The 21,647-nt window shown below is 43.3% G+C and overlaps 1 protein-coding gene across 2 annotated transcripts in view; it reads left to right on the forward strand.

Moving 5' to 3' along the window:
- The window catches only part of hdac5 (histone deacetylase 5), a 71,029-nt gene that overhangs the window by 34,023 nt on the left and 15,359 nt on the right, over positions 1-21,647 (forward strand). For both annotated transcript variants that reach the window (XM_087837365.1, XM_087837364.1), the window contains 14 exons: positions 514-609; positions 2,098-2,351; positions 2,432-2,576; positions 2,677-2,782; positions 6,967-7,100; positions 9,279-9,410; positions 9,565-9,674; positions 11,385-11,501; positions 13,568-13,679; positions 13,803-13,913; positions 14,008-14,201; positions 14,285-14,403; positions 16,407-16,602; positions 20,445-20,556. In XM_087837365.1, coding sequence (XP_087693491.1) covers positions 514-609; positions 2,098-2,351; positions 2,432-2,576; positions 2,677-2,782; positions 6,967-7,100; positions 9,279-9,410; positions 9,565-9,674; positions 11,385-11,501; positions 13,568-13,679; positions 13,803-13,913; positions 14,008-14,201; positions 14,285-14,403; positions 16,407-16,602; positions 20,445-20,556 — 1,938 coding nt within the window. The remainder of the gene's footprint in view (positions 1-513; positions 610-2,097; positions 2,352-2,431; positions 2,577-2,676; positions 2,783-6,966; positions 7,101-9,278; positions 9,411-9,564; positions 9,675-11,384; positions 11,502-13,567; positions 13,680-13,802; positions 13,914-14,007; positions 14,202-14,284; positions 14,404-16,406; positions 16,603-20,444; positions 20,557-21,647) is intronic.

A 21,647-nucleotide genomic window follows, 5' to 3' on the forward strand; every position in this document is an offset into this window, starting at 1 on the left:
AGCAGGTTTTGTTTGTAGGTTATATTAAGAAAGCTCACCAATGAATCACAGCTCGTAATTATTAATCAGAGGTCATAGCCTGTTGACACACTTAAAATAAGTCAGCTGCTGGGCTTAGCAAGGCTTTGTCTAAAGCAGGAAATCAATACGAGTCTGGCATTTCAATTAAGAACAAGTTTTCTTTGCTTGCTACTTGTACTTCTGTAATAATCTGTCACTATTAGTATGTAGCGTGTTACTGCAGTGTCCTTTAGTGTAGCCGTGCTGAATAAAGGCTGACTTAAGCGCTGGAGCTCAGTGCTACCCACTGCTGCTTGTGAATATTTTTAGGCAGCAGGACTGTCCCCCTCACTTTTCTTACAACACTATCACAGCCCATCTGAATGACATGGAAGCTGTCTCTATGTGGGTGTGTATGCGATGAGTGATGCAATAATCTGCTGTGTCCCTGACATTTTCCACACTAATCAATCACTCATTTCTCTGTTCTCTCTCTCTCGCTCTTTCCTGCAGTAGTGGAGGTGAAGAGCAGCCTCCCATCAGGCATGCAGAGCCCAGTAGGAACAGCAAGCGAGCAGAGAGGAGGAGGAGGAAGTGGTGGAGAAGGTGGTGAGTAGGGAGTCCTCTAAGAGTCCTTGAAGTGGGAGGTGTGTGTCTGTGTGTGTGTGTGGTGGTACAATTTTTAAAAAATAACCAGAATGTGGGAAGTGAAGTGTCTGACGCTCGCAGTGTACCTAACGTTCCTCAGCCCAGCGAATGACATACATACCTATGGCTATGTATGTCATATGTATCATGGACAGTCGTTATCGTGATGTCACCCACCGGTTTGGGAAGTCCTGGTACGAAACTTTCAAATCAGAGTTGGTGTTTGTGGGTTTTTACAAACCCCTGTGATGAGCGAGGGGGGGTCTGACTACAACGTGCCGTTCATCAGCCAGTGTAGAGTGTAAAATCCTTCTTTAGTAATATCAGAATAACCGAAACTGGGCTCAACATAGACTCATATTCAAAGTGTTTACAGAGGTCATTTTCACATGGACCACAAAAAGTGTGCAGGAATGAGGCAGCCAATCAGGACTGTGCTTAGCCTTTACATTTCAAACACAGGCCTGATTGGATAAAAAACCAAACCTTCTCCAAAGCATCCCTTCTTATTTTAGCAGGTTGTAAGCATCTGTGGGACCAGTTGCTGGACTTCAGGGGGAGGAATGTTGTGCCATTCCTGCCTGATAGATTTGAGCAGCTCGAGTCCTGGTTCTACTTTCTTCTAGTTTTCAGTTTAATGAAGCAACTGTTCCAATAGATGCAGGGTACAGTTTAGCATTGCCTTGCTGAAATATGTAAGGCTTTTCCTAAAAAACATCAACTGGATGGGAGCACACATTTCTCTTAAACCTGTGTATAGTTTTCAGCACTGATGATTTACAGATGTGCAAGCTTCATACCTTCATACCAAGTGAGCGCTGATACTGACGATCTTTCGTTTGGAGGACTGAGCTTCTGTTTTTGCCAAACAGAATTTCAAATTTCTAATCATCTGAAGACAGAAAGGTTTGCCTCAGTCCATTTTACATGAGAAGACGGTGGTGTTTAACGATCATGTTCACATAGTGCTTCTTCTTCTTCTTTGCACAGCTTTAACCTAAGTTTGTGGATGGGACGGTGCACTGTGTGCTGAGAACCTGAAGAACTGGTTTCTTAGATTTTCATAATCTTTGGATATTACTGCTTTATGATAAGATATTCAAAGTTATCACAATTATACATTGAGGAATTTTTCCAAAGACCCAATCCTGTTACTGACGTGTTGCCAATAAACCAATGTTGTTCCAGCTCATTTTATTAACACTTACCTTTGCAGCCTTTAGTTTCTCTTTTTTGTTGCTGCTGCCAGAATATAATATTTTTCATAAAATAAATAAAAGGTCTCAGTTTAGCTTTTAAATAGTGTCCAGTGTGATGGCTGCTGTAATGTATAATAATTAGGAAATGGAAAAAATGCAGTAATTCAAATCAGACTGCAGATATACAGAATCAGAAGCTCAGCTGTGCATTTGGCTAAAGTTGATGCCATGTTGTTTGTGACATTTCCAGGTGGGAGTCCAGGAGAAAGCCCGGGAGGAGGAGGAGGAGGAGGCCCGGTGGACCTGCGAACTGAGCCCAGGGTAGGGTCTGTCTCCGGGGGTGCAGTGGTGGACACAGCCATGAGAGAGCAGCAGCTCCAGCAGGAACTCATTCTCCTCAAGCAGCAGCAGGAGCTGCAGAAACAGCTGCTGTTTGCAGAATTTCAGAAAAAACACGAAGTGCTAACAAGGCAACACGAAGTCCAGCTGCAGGAACACTTAAAGGTGAGCTGAAGCACCGGCTCTCTTTTCCGCTGCCTTATTCCAGAAACCATTCAATAACCCGTGTGTGCATTTGTGTGTAGCAACAACAGGAGCTGCTGGCAGCCAAACGACAGCAGGAGCTGGAGCAGAAGAGGAAGCTGGAGCAGCAAAGACACGAAGAGCAGGAGAAACAACGGCTGGAGCAGCAGCTGCTGCTGCTGAGGAACAAGGAGAAAGGCAAAGAGAGTAGGTCATCCTGATGCTACTCGCAGACCACAGGCTGTTTGCATACAGACAGGGAAGTGGCCTGATTGCTTTGTGTGTTTGTGTGTGTGTGTTTTGGAAGGTGCCATTGCCAGCACAGAGGTGAAGCTGAAGCTGCAGGAGTTCCTTCTCAGTAAGAAGGAGCCTGGTTCTGGCGGACTAAACCATTCCTTCTCCCCAAAGTGCTGGTGAGGACCCAAACTGTTTCAGAGTGTGTGTGTGTAGTGTTTCCCACTGATGGTTTGATCTTCTGCATCAGAACTAGAGCCTCATATAACACGCACTTAACGCACTTCGCTATGAAAACAAAACAGAAATAAAACAAAGCAGGACCTGAGAGATATCGAGGAAGCACTCTTCACTTTCCAAGCTGAGGAGAGTGTGAGGCTGCTGTTTTACCCGCGATATCACAAAGTTGTGTTTTCGTTGTCTGGATGTAGAGAAATAAGGACTAAAACACACATGGTTTTGGTTTTACACAGTTATACTTTGTTACCATGGTTACATGTAGTATTTGAGGGCACATGATGCAATTTGGTGAGCAGCTCTATCTCATTAACCTCTTAAGCCCCAATGCCCCCTTATACGGGGGCAAAAGGCAGGAGATCAGTTAGGCTTGGGGCTTAAGAGGTTAAATTGACAGTATGCAGTTAATGTACTAGAGTCATGTCTTAGGTCACTGGATAGTAACATAATCACTGTGACACGGCGGTATGTGCATGGTGCAGTGATGCACATGCAAATCCTCTGTGCTATGGCTCAGCAATAGCAATAGTAAGCAATGTTTATCTATGTGGCACTTTTCCAGACACGAGTCACCAAGTGTTTTATGGAAAACGCTGTGAATAATGCAAACAGTGAGAAAGAAACATGAGGAATAACTTGAGAATACTGCTCGGATAATTAAAGAACGTGGACGTTAGTTAAAGAGAAGGTACAAAGACAACAACGTACACGGCAAAGAAGAAACCGGACTGGTGCAAAACATCCGAGGACCGAGTCTTCGGCTGACTTTAACGAGGTCACAGCAGAGCTCACAGGTGCAGCCGTCCACAGGACTCATGGTTCCAACAATAATGTGACACTGTTAGAGTTGAGTGAGCAAGCTCAAGGGTGAAGATGACGAATTTAGGACACCATGCAAGGGAGCGTGTGATGCTCTGGAGGAGGAAACATTCAGACTGGATCCTGAATGCAACAGAGAGACGTTGAGGGTCAAGCTGGGCATCGATTTCCACTTCTAATCGATTTGATTTGAATCAATTTTGACTGACAGTCAGAAATACAGTGGAACCCCGACTTACAAAACTAATTCGTTCCCGAGGGTCATAAGTTTCGTAAGTCGAAGCACTCATCGCGCATTTTCAGTGAACGATAGGCTACAGGCTAATTGCTAACTGCAACAACAATACGTCGTTCAAGTGGAACAGCGAAGCGCAAGTACGAAAGCCAAGGGGGTTGTCACATGATTCGGAAGGCATTGTTGGCTCAGCCAATCAGAGCCAGCGGATTTCGTTACGTGGGCATTTTGCCGTAACACGGGCAGAAATATTGCCGTTAAGTCCCTGCGTAACTTGAATTTTTTGTTAAATGGGGTATTCGTAAGTCGGGGTTCCACTCTATTATATTTCTGATCATTTATCAGCACTGACACTGGGGTTTAAACATCACAGCAGATGCCTTTGTGTCAAAGTATCTGAGGATAAAACAGAAAAAACATGAAGGAGATTTTCCTGGCCTGGCTTTTTATAGCAGGTGACCTTAAAAATATTCTGCGTTAGATCAAAAACTGAAGAAAACCATGAGTCGACATATGAGCATTATCTGATGCTGCTGAAGTGAAGCAGAGCAAAGTTACAGAGGTTTCATTAGAGACACAGCAAAGCAATTTGGAATTTGGCATCATTTTAAAAAATTGACATTTCTTCGGTATTGAACAGCAGAAATCAGGCGTTCTTGTTGGAGGTCATTTGTGTACAGCGCTGTACAAAACAGTAATAAGCAAGTTAATAATGCAGGAAACAGAGATTTGAGATGGGAAACTGTTCTTGAAGTACACTGAGAGAGAGAGGAAGTGCAGGAAGTGGGATTTTATCGTGGTGGAAGCAAAACAGCAAAAGTCAGAGGGAATCCATGACGATGTTTATCAAACGTGAAGCAGAGTTTGGATCTTTTGCTGCTGGTTCAGTGGATTTTGGTTGGAGAGCGACAAAACCTGCAGCATCAGAATCTGTGAGCTGTCGGCTCTCAGGCGTGGCGGCGTGTCCGTGTCCGTGTCCGTGCCGTCGGGTGAACGATCCACGCTTTGTGTTTACATCTTTGTGTGGAATCCGTGTACCTGCTCTCATTTGTTGTTGTAGCTGTTTAGTAGGGGTGGGGGAAAAAATGGATACTGTGTAGCATGGTGATATTTTGTTTGCTAATAATGTATGGATACAGGGACAGCAGAAATCGATATTTTGTTACAAAAAGGTTTTTGTGCTCTGACTTCAGAGCATGTTGATCCTTTTTCTGAGCAAGAATCCTGACATTCCTTCACTGTCCAAATGTGTTTAACTTGTTTTTGGCAGCAATAAACATGACAGTTTACTTATTTTAATTTAAGACATGTTTTATTTTAATTAAGTTTAAAACTTTTTTATTTAATGTAAAATTATATTTTGTTTTAATTTACTTTCAAATTCTTCAGTTGCTGAAGGGGCTGCATAGTTTTCATAAACTGCATAGTTCAGAATAGCTATAATTGTACCAGATGGTTGATTCAGTTAAGTTGGACTAGACTGTAATACAAACCGTTCAGTTTGTCAACAATCAAACTGAAATGAGAGAAAGACTGAGTGTGAGACTTTGATATTAGATAAAATGAATATTGATAAAGTTTACCTTTATGTACAGAATCTGAATATCGCAAAATATTTTTAAAAAATTGCAATAATATCATATCGTGTGTTAAGTATTGTGATAATATCGTATCGTGGGATGTATGGTGATTCCCACCTCTAGTGTTTAGCGGTTGTTGAAGTAGTTTTGTGAGCTTTAACCTGAGATTCTGGCATTTCTGGCAAAATGCATTTTTATTTAAAAATCGATTCAGGGTTTACTTTATTTTATTGAAGCTAAAATCGATTTGAATCTGGAAAATCAATTTTTAAACCCAGCCCTAGTTGACGGGACTCTTATGTAGACTAGCAGGAGCATTTTTGAATTTGGGTGGGAAGTGAGTCATGTACTTTCCCCCTTTTTATTTTAGTAAATGTTTCTCACTTTGTTGAACTGGCCTCTCGAGTGTTTTAGTGCTGTGTATCGAAATAAAAGTTCCTGCCTGTATTAAAACTCCAGCAGTTTCGAGTGCTTCAAAATAAAGTTTGGTTGTGTTATCTTAATGAGGCGCTGTCTATGACAGCTATTAAAGCAGGGCTCCCCAATCCCAGTCCACGAGGGCCGGTGTCCCTGCAGGTTTTAGGTGTGTCTTTGATCCATCACAGCTGATTTAGGATAAATTACCTTCTCAGCATGTCTTGAAGTTCTCCAGAGGCCTGCTAATGAACTAATCATGTGATTCAGGTGTGTTGACCCAGGGTGAGATCTAAGACCTGCAGGGACACTCGTGGACTGGGATTGGGGAGCCCTGTATTAAAGTTTCATTATCGCCTGTTCTAACAGAAGCATCACATGTTCAGTTTTCCTACGGCAGAACGGACCAAAGATTGTCCAGTTTTGATCCTCCTGTAGAAAACGTCGATCCCAAAACTGCTCGCTTTGTGTTTTCAGTGAGCTGAGCTCTTTTTCCTTTTCTACTATTAATAACAGCCACAAACCCATTGTTCTGTGATGTATGTTTTTTCAGTCTGATGTGTGGATAATCACCTGAATCATGGTAAAAAAATATTGCTCCAACACCTCAGACACATCTCCATAACACACGCTAACATACCAGACACCTACGCCTGAACGACAAAAAGCTGTCACTTCCCATGAACGTAATGAGTTCCCAGTCTGAAAAGGGCCGCAGACAACACGATGCCACGTCCTGTTAGAATCAGCAGGGCCAGAAGCAACCGGCAATGTTCACTGATCTACAACAACAACAGAAAAGGTCAGGTTTCAGTGTCATAAGCTTTTACTCAGACCCGTCCTGCAGCAGCTATAACACAGGAGGAAATTAAAGGAAGAAGCACAGAGAGAATGTTTCCACACTGACAATCAAAGGAAATAACGCAGCATTCTAGGAAGTGTAGGAAATGACTAAATGACGTACGAGTCCCTCGAGAACCTGGGCAGAAAATGACATTCAGCGCTCGGTCTCATGGTACGATAAAAGGGTTTTCCCAGGCCGCTAATCTGCCGTCTGTTTGGGTGTTTGTGTCTGCAGGGGAGCCCAGCACACCTCCCTGGAGCAGAGCTCGCCTCCGCAGAGCAACACACCGGGGACTCCTCCTTCCTATAAACTGCCCCCTCTCCTGGGGAACTATGAGGGCAAAGACGACTTCCCACTCCGCAAGACGGGTACGAGTGTGTGTGTGTGTGTGTGTGTGTTTGCACGTACACAATTCATAAGGTATGAAAAGGTGGTGCAGTACTCTCATATACTTATTTACTTGTCAAATAAGTGTTGCAGACTAATTGTCTTACCTGGACCTGGAACAAAAGTGTGTAGATACTCCCCAATGCAACGGACAATTCCAACCTACCAGACAAATCTCATATACATTAAAGGTGTTTAGGTGGATCCACACATGACAATGGGTGGAGTCCCGATGGCCGAGCAGTTAGTTAGAGCCCTAGTGGACTCGCTGATGGAGAAAGTTTAAAACACAGCTGTGATATGCTACATGCAAAGCAACTGTGGGCACGTCTCAGGTTCATTTTACTCAGCAGCATCAATGGAGGTGAAGAAAACCTCATTTTACTCATGAAGGGGCGTCAAACAATGACACAGTCGTCTGCACAGTCCGAGTCTGTGTCTAACAGGGACCGGCCGTCCGCCATAAAGCGATAAGCGACAAGCCCACAAACTGAAGCTCGGTCACAGTCAGAGCACAGCAGCTGACGATTTACAGTTGCTAACTCTTACACAGGGAGCTGTGTTTAAGCTGCTTCAGCCTGCACGCAGATGCTGAACATCTGGAAGGGAGTTTGCAGCCCACCTCCACCCCAGCTCTTTCTTTCATGCTATTTCTGAATTGTCCTATCTGTCGTCATCTGTCCTGTGGTGGGATCTTGTTGTTGCTCTCCCCGCCTAAGGCTTTTCATGTGTGCACATGGAAAGTGGAGGTTCTCAAATAGATGCCGCCAAATATAAATGGCTGCAGATGGAAACATCGTTTTCTTTTGACTGTTGTGGTCTCAGCTGAAGTAGCAGTTACCGGATAACATGTTTGCCTCTGTAGTTAAATTGTTTAAATGCTCAGCGTACAAAGGTCGCCCACAACACTCCAAGACAGACAAGAGCGCAGCAGCTGGGCTACGTGAAGCTCACAGGGATGTGTGGCAGGACCTCCGTACTGCATCTGCACCACCCGGCTCACGACTGCAAAGACTGTAGTTGTCACTCGTGCACAGCACATAGGTCTGAGGTATTTTAGCTTTACTTTATATAGTAGGGGGCCGCTGTGATGGATCTTTATACATATATATAAATATATATATATATATATATGTATCATATACATGTCCATACACCGAGCTTCTAATGCTCCTACACTGAATTATAATCACAGTCTGTATCATAGCCAACACCAGGGTGAAGCAGCTTCGGCGTAGGGTTAGCACGAGGTTGTATTTTAGCCACATGCTCTCTTTTATGCATCATGGCTTCACAGTTTGTCTCTTACAGGGTTTCTGTTTCAGTTATGCCATGTAGATGTGCACGTACCCTAACCTCCCAGCAACCTGACAGATTTTAAGAGGTTCAAATTTGTGCTGGATGGAAAATTGACTACAATTGCAGATAGAAGCATCCATGCCGTGATGTTTTCAGCTCTAAAGGGTTCCTCCTTTTAGCCAGTCATCCAAATATAGAGGCAGGAACACTTTGTAGATGTGCATGACACGGGTGCTCTTCAGTGGCACTTGTGTAAATCACATAGACCAGATTAAACTCACTCTTTGTAAATATACTCCAGTGTGTCCCGGGATACCGTGTCCAGGTTCTGCTGCCTGGCTCACAATAATGACAAATGGGTTTTAGCATAACAAATGCCAGGCTGCGCTGTCATTGGCTGCCCTGATGCCACCGGGTAAGCAGTGACATGTCACCCTCTGGATCCAGATACTGTTTATGCCACTGAAAACTTCATGTTTTCCCTTCTACTGTTTATTATCCTCACCTTGACCCATACACCAAAAATATCTTAAAATCCACTGTGGCTGCTCGTTTAGCAAACGACCCAGCCAAATTGTAATGTAGGATTAGCAGACTTCTCAGTCTGCCCTGATAGAATCTTGTTGGCAAGTCACCAGGTGACTTAAAATATCACCGAAGCCCTCTGCCAAAACAAACCACTGCATGTTACCAGTGACCTATAATGAAAAAGAAACAAGTCAGATCAGCAGCCGACAAAATAACTGTTCTTCTTTCACCTGCGTTCCGAGCACAGCGTAGTATTTACAGGAAATGGTCGGCGTTACACTGATGTCTCCGAGCTGAACAGTTTTATCTCCCCTCTCTCTTTACTCGTCCAGTCTCTGAGCCTAACCTGAAGGTGCGTTCACGCTTGAAGCAAAAGGTGGCAGAGAGGCGGAGCTCCCCTCTCCTCCGCAGGAAGGACGGAACGGTCATCAGCACCTTCAAGAAGAGAGCCATAGAGATATCAGGTGAGCAGCGACGCTTAGGTTTTCATTCTGAGAAGATGTGCAAAATGCAAATAAGCTCTCAGGTGCAGAGTGTTAAGTGTGAATAGCTGCTTTAATCAGACATTTAAAATGAATTTGCTGCTGATTTATTCCTGTGTCTGTGTCTCTCCACCAGTTTCCTCTCTCTGTAACAGTGCTCCGGGGTCAGGTCCCAGCAGTCCCAACAGTTCCAATACAGCTATTGCCAACGGCAATACTGGATCAGTCCCCAACATACAGACTGAGGTACACGTGCGCACACACATAGGCTGGCTTCATTTTCATTTCTTCAAACTCGACACGAAGCTCGAGTTTGCCCCCTGCAGTTCAGTGTGGAGCACTGAATCAAAAATGACCATATGGGGGAAACTGTAACAGGCGACATGTAAGCAGCTGTGTGGAAGTGATGATGAGCAGCAAAAGACAGCATTTAATTTAATTTAGTTGTGCTTTCTGTTCTGTACGTTGTGTTTGCTGTGCATACTTTGATGCTGTTTGGGTCACAGCCAAAGTATAAATCATTTTGGCACTGCAATCTTGGAAAAGAAAACATCCTCGAATTTTTATTGTTTGTCAAATGTCAAAGATAAAATTGCTCACTGTGACGCAGAAATAGGGCTGCAAAAATACTAACTATAAATATCTAACTGTACCTTTAGTGGTTCAGAGTCACTGGAGGGAAACTCTAAAGTACTCCCTGCACCCTGGAGGGGGGATTTTATTTGTACCCTGGTGGTTTGTGCTTACAGAAACAAATCTTGAACCTCTAATTACAGTTTCACAAGAGCATAACAGAAAACCCAGAATCGTTTTGCTGTGAGGCATCTGCACCACCCCTACAAGATCAAACTTCTGTAATGTCTACAGTTATTTCTGGAGAAAATAAAGCAAAACCTACAAATCTAAATGTAAAATTATAATTTGAGTATTGATTCTCGATACTGGAGAATAAAATCAAGAATAATTTGAAGTACGTAGCCTTTACTACTCGTGAATGAGGTACAGTGATTAGTGTTAAAGGGTTTCAGTGGAATTATACACTTTTCCTGTGCCCTTATTTTTAGGAATGTAGAGTGTGTGATGCAAATTACATAGGTCCCATAATGGAACCCTGTGGTACACCACCAGATGTGCCATATCTGCAATAGGTTTTGCTGCTTTGTTGATAAGAAAGACACTATACTAAGATGATATCCAGAGTTCACCTAACAGACAAACCGTAGTTGTAGCCTCAGCAGAGTTGGTTGGTTTTGATTGGTTATTTCAGTATATGACTTTAAAGACACATGAACATTTTTTTATGTTTTTGTTGTAAGTCTTTATGAAGATAATATGACAAAGCAGTTAAATATCCATGTTTCGGATTACTCATTTACACTCTGCTCGACGCCACTTGAATTAACTGGTTGTTGTGTTTGGCTACACAAGTGCACAGAACGCCCTCTGGTGGTCAAACTTTCCAACATCAGTGCTCATAACATGGTTTCCTGTCTCTTTACCTTTTGAGTTTTCATTTGTTGGGCATTATAAACACTGATACTGAGATATCAGTCGGGCTGCAGTTAGAGATTAAAGACAAGCATGGCCAAAGACAGAGTGATTTCATTTTTTCATTTTATTCCAGAGGCATATTTCTAAGGGTGGTGTTGAATATGGATAATATACTGGGCACAACTGTATCAAATGCATGTTAAAGCAGGCTGTATGGAGTAATTCTTAAAGGCCTTCAAGGCTGACAAGACTCCTCTGTTTATTTAAGTTGAGCGAGTGTGGAACAAATGCCATGGACGTTTCCTGTTTTTGTGCTTTTCCAAGAAACCTCCAGGAAATGGTCTTCTCCTGCAACAAGAAGAAGAAGCAGTTAATTATATTTTGCCCCAGTATGTGCTAAATTGAACAAACGGAGTTCTCCCTGTGCAGGACACTAAACCTGCTTGCGTGTTTGTTTTTCTGCAGCTGAGGTCTCTTCATCAGACGCTGGGGGCTGATGGGACATTGAGTCCTCTGAGTCTCTACACCTCACCCTCCCTGCCGAACATCTCGCTGGGCCTCCCTGCCAACACACACATCACAGTGAGTCACTGTGGTGCATGCACCCATCGACACAAGAACACACAAACACACACTATACACCGATGGACTCGCCACACACACTGTTACACAGTAACCTGTAGTTCTATAAGTATCTGCATATCCTGTTTTTTCTCAGCTTGGTTCTGGTGGAGGTTTCTTCCTGTTAAAAGGAAGTTCTTCCTTCCCACTGTCACCAAATGCTCAGTCATAGACAGTTGTGTGATTGGTGTGATTGCTGGGGTTGCTTACCTCTGCAGGTTCTTTACTTAACAATATAAAGTACCTTGTGCCAGCTGTTGTTGTTAAATGGAGCTGTATGAATGAATTAGGAAAAGGCTTATTGAGGGTGTCAATCAGTCATTTGCCAGTGACTTCTTTCCAACTGGCCTCCTTGTGGTGAGTGTAGAAGTCGCCTCCTTGTTGCTTTGCTTTTTAAACCCAGGAGTTTCGTCTAGCTGACGAGCACTTTTGTTACAAAGCAGTCAGTCTTACTCACTTAAACTAAGTGATCCATGAAGCAGTGGCTCTTCTTTTTCTATATGTGTGTAGTTTTCCACACAGAAGTAAACCAAACGAGGCCTTTTTATTTCCATGACTGTTTATTTTGGTGAGAGATCACTTCTAGCTGGCATGTGTAAGCGAGTGCTATCCTTAAAATGTATGATTTGGTTAAAAGCTCTTTCTCCAGTGGGATTTTTATGTCTGCACGTTTCTACACGAACCCAGTGGGAAGATATCCATAGGCTGCTTCTTATGGAATACATGGAAACAATAAAGAGTCCTATTCTCGTGTTGCAGTGTAAAGCTAGTTATTCCTGCATTTTCATAAAGGTAAAATATGGTAAGACAACCAAACACGTGTTTAGACTTCTTTGGTCTTGGCTTTGGATCCATTTTCATGATGAGTTTTGGTTTCTCCGTTTGCTCCGAGCTCTGTTTGCACCACTGTAGGAAATCTGTCCCATAAGAAGGAATCCAGCACTTCATAGATTTGTTGTTCTGAGTTCTGTGTTAACCCTTTAAAGCCGGTCAGAGTGGGCACGCTCTGTTTTGCGTAACTATTTTTGAATCCCTGTAGCTCTGCAACCACGTAAGCTAGCGCAATCATTTTTTTTGCATATGAAACCGGAGGAGTTGTACTTACATCTTATGCCATCAGCTTGTCCTCGGTCACAGTTTCCTTCCACATAAAGCTTTGCAAAAACTACATAAAAAGCACTTGCAGCAACAAAAACATAATATTCCAGAAACACGCTTTGCCGATCCGATCAGCTGTTCATAACACTTCCTACATTGGATTAGACATCAGCACGAACTATCACATGTCCGCCATGACCTGCCCGAAACCGGAAGTGATGTCATTTTTGCAGAAATGTAGTTTTTTACCATCAGGGCCTCAATGAGCCTAAACTGGTGTTTTTAAAAGTTATGTTTGACTTTATGACTTTCTGTGTGGTTTCTGGGATGCTTAGGACTCATATTGCACTGCTGGAAATAGTTTATTTTGATGCATATACTGCTTTTTTGCAAATTTGCATTATAACATTTATTTTAGTTTTTCCTGCAGTGTATAAAAATTGGTGTATTTCAAAAATAAAACTATGAAGACACTCAAAATAAATTTCCTGTGGTGGGAAACTATTTTGTGCAACTTTTTTGTATTTACAGTTTTGAGGGATAAGCCTCTTAAATTTCTCTAACTAGAAATATATGTTAAAAAGACAAAAACGATTTTCAGTTTTTTTGTAGTTTATTGCACTTTTTTGCAATTTATGTAATTACTATGCACTTAATGCAGACATATTATTAAAATCTAGGCTGTAATGGTTGTATTGATGTATAGCAACTTGAAATGCTCCCAAAAATGGCTCCACAGCATGTAAAAATATAATATAAGCTCTGGCGGACTTGGTTCTATGGTAGGTCTTAAAGGGTTAAATAAACAGTTCCTGTTCAAGGAGAGGGTTTAAGCAAAAAGCTGAGCAGCTGAAAAACTGCCACGCTGTTATATGAGGTGCCTGTCGATTTGTGTCTGTGTGGTAACTATGGTAATACTCCCTCTAAAGCCCTCCCAGAAGCTGTCTGCCCAGCAAGAGGCAGAGCGTCAAGCCATCCAGTCGCTGCGGGGGGGTGGAGCTCTAACAGGAAAGTTTCTCTCCACGTCCTCCCTTCCAGCAGGTGAGCTGGACCGCTGCTCATATCAGAGTTTAGTGAGTCATTGTGCACTAATCATAAAAGTGCATCATGACTGTAGTTGGTTTAAAATGAATTCTTTAGTTATGATTTAATATGTCTTTGCAGGTGTGGGACATGATGTGGAGACTCCGCCCCCCAGCTCTCATTCAGCCCATTCCTCGTTACTGCAACACGTACTACTGCTGGAGCAGGCTAGGCAACAGACTGCTATGCTAGGTGGCGCAAACACAATCGCGCACGCAGCACATACACAAAAATTCACGACAGCGCCTAACTCATCACCTTTTTCTGTGACCCTTGACCTGTCCAGTGCCCATGTACAGCCAATCGCCGCTGGTTACAGCAGAGAGAGGTGTGTCGGGTGGCATGCGGGCCGTCAACAAGCTGCCTCGCCACCGGCCGCTGGCTCGTACGCAGAGCGCGCCTTTGCCCCAGTCCCCCCAGGCCCTGCAGCAACTGGTGGTTCAACAGCAGCACCATCACTTCCTGGAGAAGCATTACAAGGTAGACACAATTACACACACACACACAGATGAGCACACGTGCAGATTCTCACATAATCTTTGTGTGTGTGTGTGTGTGTGTAGATGCTGTCAAAGGGGACAGATTTACCCAGGCCACCACCCACTCACCCAGAGGAAACAGAGGAGGAGCTTACAGAGACCAATGACATGCAGGAGGAGGATGAAGGGGTGGGCCTTCACAGGTGTGCCAGTATTTCTGTGTTTGTGTGTCTCTGTGTGACACACAGTGCTTAACACATTTATTAGCCCCACCTGATGTCGTTTGTGTTCAGTAATGGTTCCTCCAGCAGTGTGTGGAAGCTGTTTAATGCTAAATAGAAATATTGTTTTTATCTGTGAATTTTCAAATTTGTTGCTTCACAAAGAAGCTGAAAAGCTGTTATTTGTTTTTAATTCAGATTACAAACACAATTCCTGAATATAAAAAGTGAATGTTCTGTTCTCAGAGATGTCCACTCCGTTAGCTCAAATATGAGAATAAAAACATGAATTCAGTTTGTTATTATTTAGGCTTCGTTATTTGGCTGGTTAATAACAATATAAATATATATGTATATATATATATTAGGGCTGCTCGATTAATCGTTAGAAAATCGCGATCTCAATTCATACTTATGTGCGATCTCATTTCCAAATGACAACGATTTAAAAAAAAAAAAAAAAGACGACGATTGTACCGCATTTTGATCCGGGACGTAATCTGCATGAAAACAAGCGCTCACTCTTCCTGCTCAACAAATGACGAGGGCGGAGCCTTATACCACGTGATACAGAAGCTGGCTGCTAAAATTAGCAGGAAAAAACAACGGAGAGCACGTCAGGGATGACGAGAAAGTGACAGGAGAAAATCCGTCCCAGTCAACCACCCAAACATCAATAACGGGAACCTTATACAGCGCTTCCCTATACACGTCAAACTCCCGCAGGCACAAAGAAATTACGGAGGCTATCACTTATCAGCTGACCAAAGATATGGCTCCATCAACACTGTGCAAAACGAGGGATTTAGGGAAATGATCAACACCCTAAACGTTCCACAGTGCCGTCCCGCAACTATTTTTCTATTGTTGCACTACCTGCTCTATACACGCAGTGTCGAGCAACGGTGGAGACGGAAGTTCAAGCAGTACAACATTTTCCAGCAACATGTGAGACATTTGTTGTTTTTATGTTTATTTATTGTTTTTATGTTCAGTCTCAACTGTTACGAAGTTGATGTGCAGTTAATAAGCGCAATAAATATTTATACTGGAAAAGAAAATCGTGAGAGAATCGTGATCTCAATTCTAAGCAAAAAAATCGTGATTCTCATTTTATGCAAAATCGTGCAGCCCTAATATATATGTATATATTATTATATATTATTATATATCTGTAGAAATGAAGAGTGTGGCTGCTCCTATTTTTACATTTTTACTGATCTTGTTGGCTGACGTAGTCATAGCTGAGATGGTTGTTAGCGGAACAAGCTTATAATGGATGGCTCAAACTGTGAACCCAAGTGCTTTGGTGCTAAACACATGCAGGTCATGTTACAGAGAGTCAAGTTTACAGTGTGCAGTGTTTTTGGTTTATAGTCAGATTTCTGCACAAACGCTGGGAGTGAAAACTGCAGAGAGCTCTTCATCATCACAATTAAGCTTTTAGGAATTTTCTAAGACTTGCATAACAACATAAAGTGTGTCGCTCCTATTATTGATGTAGACATTTGACTGCCTAATCATCCCATCAGTCAGCTGTCAGAGTTCAGGTTTGTAAGGTGGAAACGTTTGAACTGAAACAGCTCTGGACTCGGTCTTAAGACCTGAACGGATCTTGTTCAGTTTCCTTTGGTTTTGCTCTTGAATCAAAACATTTTTCCTGGAAGGAAACGCTGTAAAACACGAGCTTGTTATGTTTGTCACATTTCAACAATAGATGACTCATTCTCTCACCAGGTCCCACTTGTGTCCAGCCTGCTAATTTGTGCTGCTCTTGGTAGATCATGCCGACATCATTATTGAAATGAACCGGCTGTGCCTGTTCGAATAACTTTACACTCTCGTTGGTGCGTTGTTCAGTTGCAGGTTGTCGATCAGTTGCCCTGCTTTGTAAATCTGACCCAGAAGCTAGTTTTCGTAAAGAGCATGTGTATCTGGCTCCTGGACACACCTTTTCCCTCTGTTCTGTCCTCTCATCCAATCAGGCTTCAGAAGGAGGGGTCTGATGATAGCACGCCTTCATCTGAGCGTCTCGGCGTGCACGTGAAGGGTGAGGAGGAGTGTGGAAGCGTGCATATCAAAGGGGAGAGCACCGAGAGTGAGCTGGAAGAAGAGGAAGAGGATGAAGATATCATTCAGTTGAGGGAGGGCGACGAAGAGGAGCGAGGGAGTTACAGTCAGGTTTGTGTGTGAATACAGTGCAGCTTTGCATCATTGATAATCAGCTCGGTTCATGTAAATGGGTGTGGTCAGCTAGTGAGTGCATGGTGTCCAACAGGAGCTCCTTCAGAGCCCACGGTCTGTCTTAAAACTCAGGACTTGTTGGTTCCACAGCGTCATCCCACAGAGGGATGAGTCACACAAATGCATCACTGACCGCCTTCCTGCTGTTTTGTATCTCGCTGCGTTTGCTCTGTTACAGCGGTTGCTTTGCGTTAGTGATCTGACTCATCCCAGCTAATGGTCGGCCTCTTACTTCAGTCTAAAGCTGAGGTGGCTTCAGGTGTTTTTCACCCACGCACAACTGTTTTCACACAATCCTGAGCTGCAGTACATTTACGTATCACTTCAGAGTATTCCTTTTGGGCTGAGCTCATTGCGTAACGTGTCTTATCTGCTCTCAGGAAAAAGAACACACATTGAATCCACAATTTGACAAACGCGTGTTTTTCTCGTCTTAGACGAGGCAAAGTGTTCTTGAAGAGCCAACTTATACAATGTGATGCTCAGACCACTTGGCAGTGTGCAGGGTGGTGACGTCTAACTGTGTGAGCACCACACTGTTCAAGGACTCTGACTGAACGTAAGGATCACTTTGCTCAAAGTGGATCAGTGATGCTAACTACATGAATTCTTTCCTATTTAGTCTGCCATCTGGTATTCTAAATATGTCGTTCCACAATCAGACTCTGATGCCAACATTTGGTATCAACAGTTGAATTGGCCAAAAACAGAAGGATGAGCTGAGCAACACCAAAAGACCACGGAGACTACACATGGCAGATAAAGGTGATAATCACAGTTGAGCGGTTTCCCTGGTAAACAAAAGTCCTACATGACATTGAGTGAAGTTGAGAACATTTAAATCTACAATTAGTGAATGTAAGTAGAGTTTAACCTCAGAGTGAGTGGCTGCAGTGACGAGCACAAACAGCCAGATTAGAACAGCCTTACAAATGTGAAACATGATAAGAGCATGAACAGGGACAAGAAAGCATCATTATTCATATATCTGATCGCCTCTCCAACATAGTAGAGACGGCATTAAGGACTTACCTTTCATATCTAAGAAGTAAACCAGGGGTCCCCAATCCCAGTCCACGAGGGCCGGTGTCCCTGCAGGTTTTAGATCTCACCTTGGGTCAACACACCTGAATCACATGATTAGTTCATTCCCGGGCCTCTGGAGAACTTCAAGACATGCTGGCTGTATCCCAATTCAGGCTCTGCAGCCTTAAAGGCCACATTTTAAGGCCGATTACGTCACAGCGACGCGACGAAGGCTGTCCCAATTCAAAGGCTGCTCGAAATGCGGCCCTCAAATGCGTCCTTCATTTCCCTGAATTTTAAGGATGTGGCGGTGTAGACTTCGTGGCCCAACATATCCCAGAATGCATAGCGCGGCGGTGGGTGTGAATAATTTTGCCGAAAAAAACCGATGAGGGGCGCCTGAAGAGTAAACTTTAAGTAAGTACTGAATATTATGTCACTTATTTATGTGCAAATGTTTACTAACGAAGAACATTAAAACATTACTGTTGGCCACATGTCGGCAAAGTTATGTGACATTAGTGACGTTTGTACTAACTTGGTTTTAAAGCCTTTACTTTAAAATATACGCCGTTCAATAGCTGAGCTTAATCAGAGAATGATCAAAGCTCATGTAGAAACAAACAAACAAATGAACAAAAGATTTTCTCCTTCATTTCTGTCAAACAATGCTGTATGAAACGTTTCCAGCTGTTAGTATCATGGTTGCTAGGCAACCTGGGCAGCGCAACGGAGGCTAGACCGTCCCATTTCACAAGCCTCGGACTTCCGGCCTTAGCGGTCTTTAAGTACGCGGCCCTTGAGGACCGTTGAGACTGCGTACTTTAAGGCTGCAGACCCTGAATTGGGATACAGCCGTTGAGAAGGTAATTTATCCATTTAAATCAGCTGTGATTGATCAAAGACATCTAAACCCTGCAGGGACACGGGCCCTCGTGGACTGGGATTGGGGACCCCTGAAGTAAAGCCTCAACAGAAATACTTTAAGCCTGCCTTTTATCAAATGGCCAACACAGGGCGACTTCACCAGCTCTGAAGAAGTGACGACGTTTTTTTTGTAAACACTTCTGCGATGAGTTTATGGTCACAATCATTCAGCTCAGGTCTTATTGAATACATTATCATAGATATATTGATTGATTGACAAGTGACTACTGTATTTCTCGGTTTAACTGTCAGATCCGGCGCTCATCATAGCCTCACTTTGAATGTTTCTTAGACCGGTGGCTGGTGCCACAGAGGCTGTGTCCATATAAAGGCACAGACACTACTGCAGCACTCTTCTTTATTGATTATGTGACTGCAGGTGCAAACTGTACTTTCAATCAGATGCTGCAAAACTGATAAGATAGTGCTTCACAGTTCAGCCCTGCAATGGTCCAACAGAAGCACCTCTTAAAGCAAAACATGGAGAGGTCTTGAATGGTTACAGAGGAGAACTCTCAGTTTTTGGTTTGACTTCTCAATGTTTAAAGGTTTCTGTGGAGGGAGTGTGTATAAAAATAGCTGTAATTCCTAAATGGTTAATACAAGATTTGTGGTCAGCCTCTTGAATTAAAGCTGAAGTTTCCACTTCAATCACATCTTGATTGCTTCATTTCATTGATTTAGTACAGAGGCAACATTTCTGTAGGAGAATTGTGCTGCTGTCTAAATACTTCTGGACCCGACCGTAAAGGTTCGTGTGTGACGTGCATGCTCGCGGTCGTTGAGTTTAAGTGCATTTAACCTGCACACTTCACTGTGTTTTTCAGTCATCTTTTCCTCTCCAGCCCCATGACAAACCTCTGACCCGTCACTGTGGGTGGTACTTACTGAGAGGAGGGTTAAAGTGGATGCTGTGATTGTGGAGAAACAGCTTTATTTATTTATTTATTTATTTATTTATTTATTTTTGCACCGGTACTCGATGAGTCATCAGAAGAAGAAGAAGAAATCAGATGCTTAACCAAAACAAAACAAGATGGCATTTGAATATGAACAACTTCACTGCTTTCATACAGTGTATACAGTAATATGCAAAATCAGAGGGAGGATGCTTCCTGGGAGACTGCATGATGAGATCAGGGCTCTGCAGGGGTTCACATGCTCTGCTGCAGGACCTGTTGTTGCTCTCAGTACTTCAAGTATCAGGTTGGATGTTTGGGTCATGTTGTTGAACAGTGGAAGAAAGACAAAAGCCTTTAAAGCTGACCCAGCCTCAAGATAATGATGCACAGACACACACACACTTGTTGATGCCGCAGTGACATCACCAGCTGATGACTCAACCACTGGACTCACCGCTGTGTGTGTATGTCTGTATATCTTCGAGTGTGTGTCTTTTAGTGTCCACCCACGCGTGATGAGTCACCCAGATCGCAGCAGGGAGCACAGCAACACTCCCTATATATAGACACCACAGAGTGTGTGTGTGCGCGAGGGGAGTGCTTACACAAACCTGAAATCTCACACATACACCATGAGGGGGTGGTGATCAGTTAGATTTCAGGACAGTCAGTCCAAATGTCATGAAAACGGAACACGATTTTTGTGAATGATACAATATTTTGAATAGTGATTTCAGTGTGTGTGTGTGTGTGTGTGTGTGTGTGTGAGTGTGCGTTGGCAGAGACAGAGAGACAGGACTGGTTTTAAGTGTGCTCTCCTCTTAAACTCCTCCATCGCTGCAGTGAATGAGCTGATCTCTGATTCATCCTCCTGCAGTGAATCATTACTTTCTGTCTCTTCTCTCCCTCCATCCGTCCCATCAGGCCTTGCAGCAGCTGGGCGTGTTCCAGTCCTCGCTGCCCCACAGACCCCTGGGTAGAGCGCAGTCCTCTCCTGCAGCTGCCGTTAATCCCATCAAACACCTCTTCACTACCGGTCAGTTTTCTGTGTTTGCGCTTCTCATGTGGTTGTGCGTGCGCGCATCTGGTTTCCCATTGGATAACGATGTGATGGTGTCAAGTCTGCCTACTGGAGGCCTCCATACTTGTTGCCTAGCAACAGGGAGCTGACTCTCTCGGTTGACGGTTCAGATGAATGGCGCATGAGCCCATCACTCGTACCTTGTTTTATATTTGATTGTTTTCCAGTAAGAGCTCTTCCTGTTTTTATGTTTATGTGCTGGGACGAGAACGTGCAGGTCAGGGTGTTGCTCTGAATCCACAGGGCAACAGCTCCGTATGACACTTCCTTGCACGAGTACTGTAAACTAAACTGTTACACAGAGGAGTCTGAGCACTTCACGTTTTAATCGCCTCACCTAGAATTACTTCAGCTCACGCTGTGCAGCTGGCACACTTACAAAGTTTATTCACACCGTGAGCTGCGTTCTTGGCATTTTCAAAGCCAGAGAGAGGGAGCGTCACAGCAATGACCTGTTCTGCTCCAAGTTTGAATTCTTGGATTTGAATCATAGTTCATAAGTAATGCTTATTCATCTCACACTGTGTCTGTTATTAAACAGATTTGTTCTGGTATTAAATTAGCTTTTAGCTCTTTGGTACCAAATAAAGACTCAAACCGTGAGTTTTGTGCTGTTGTTTTCCTAGTCCAGTTCACTTATGTAGAAAAGGATTCACTTTAGCATGAGCTTAGCCTGAGATGGGGTCTGACCAGGATGAAACGAGGGCAGATCTGACAGATGTGGCTTTGTAAAAATGTTGAGCAAGCTTGAAAGCAGAGGCTCCAGAGAGCATGCTCATGTTAATCCTGATAATGAAAGCTGGTGATTAAGGTGACCCGTCTCTCTTTGACAGTTATTTCAGAGTAAACGTGTGGCTGTAAAATCTTAAATCTTCATCGATTGTGTTCTTATTGTGTTGCTGTGACCAGTTCTCTGCCTCATTTCATGCTTAAAGTGGATCTTTTGTTTTCCACTCCATAACAGACCAACCAGTGTTGAATTCCAGTTTACGAATATAAAAACAGACTTGATGCAGCTGCACACAAATGCATGTAATTGGTAGTTG

The sequence above is a fragment of the Neolamprologus brichardi genome, unplaced genomic scaffold (assembly GCF_056152115.1).
Source record: "Neolamprologus brichardi isolate AB-2024 unplaced genomic scaffold, ASM5615211v1 NODE_ptg000031l+_length_7269946_cov_1, whole genome shotgun sequence".
In the NCBI taxonomy this organism is placed as follows: domain Eukaryota; kingdom Metazoa; phylum Chordata; class Actinopteri; order Cichliformes; family Cichlidae; genus Neolamprologus; species Neolamprologus brichardi.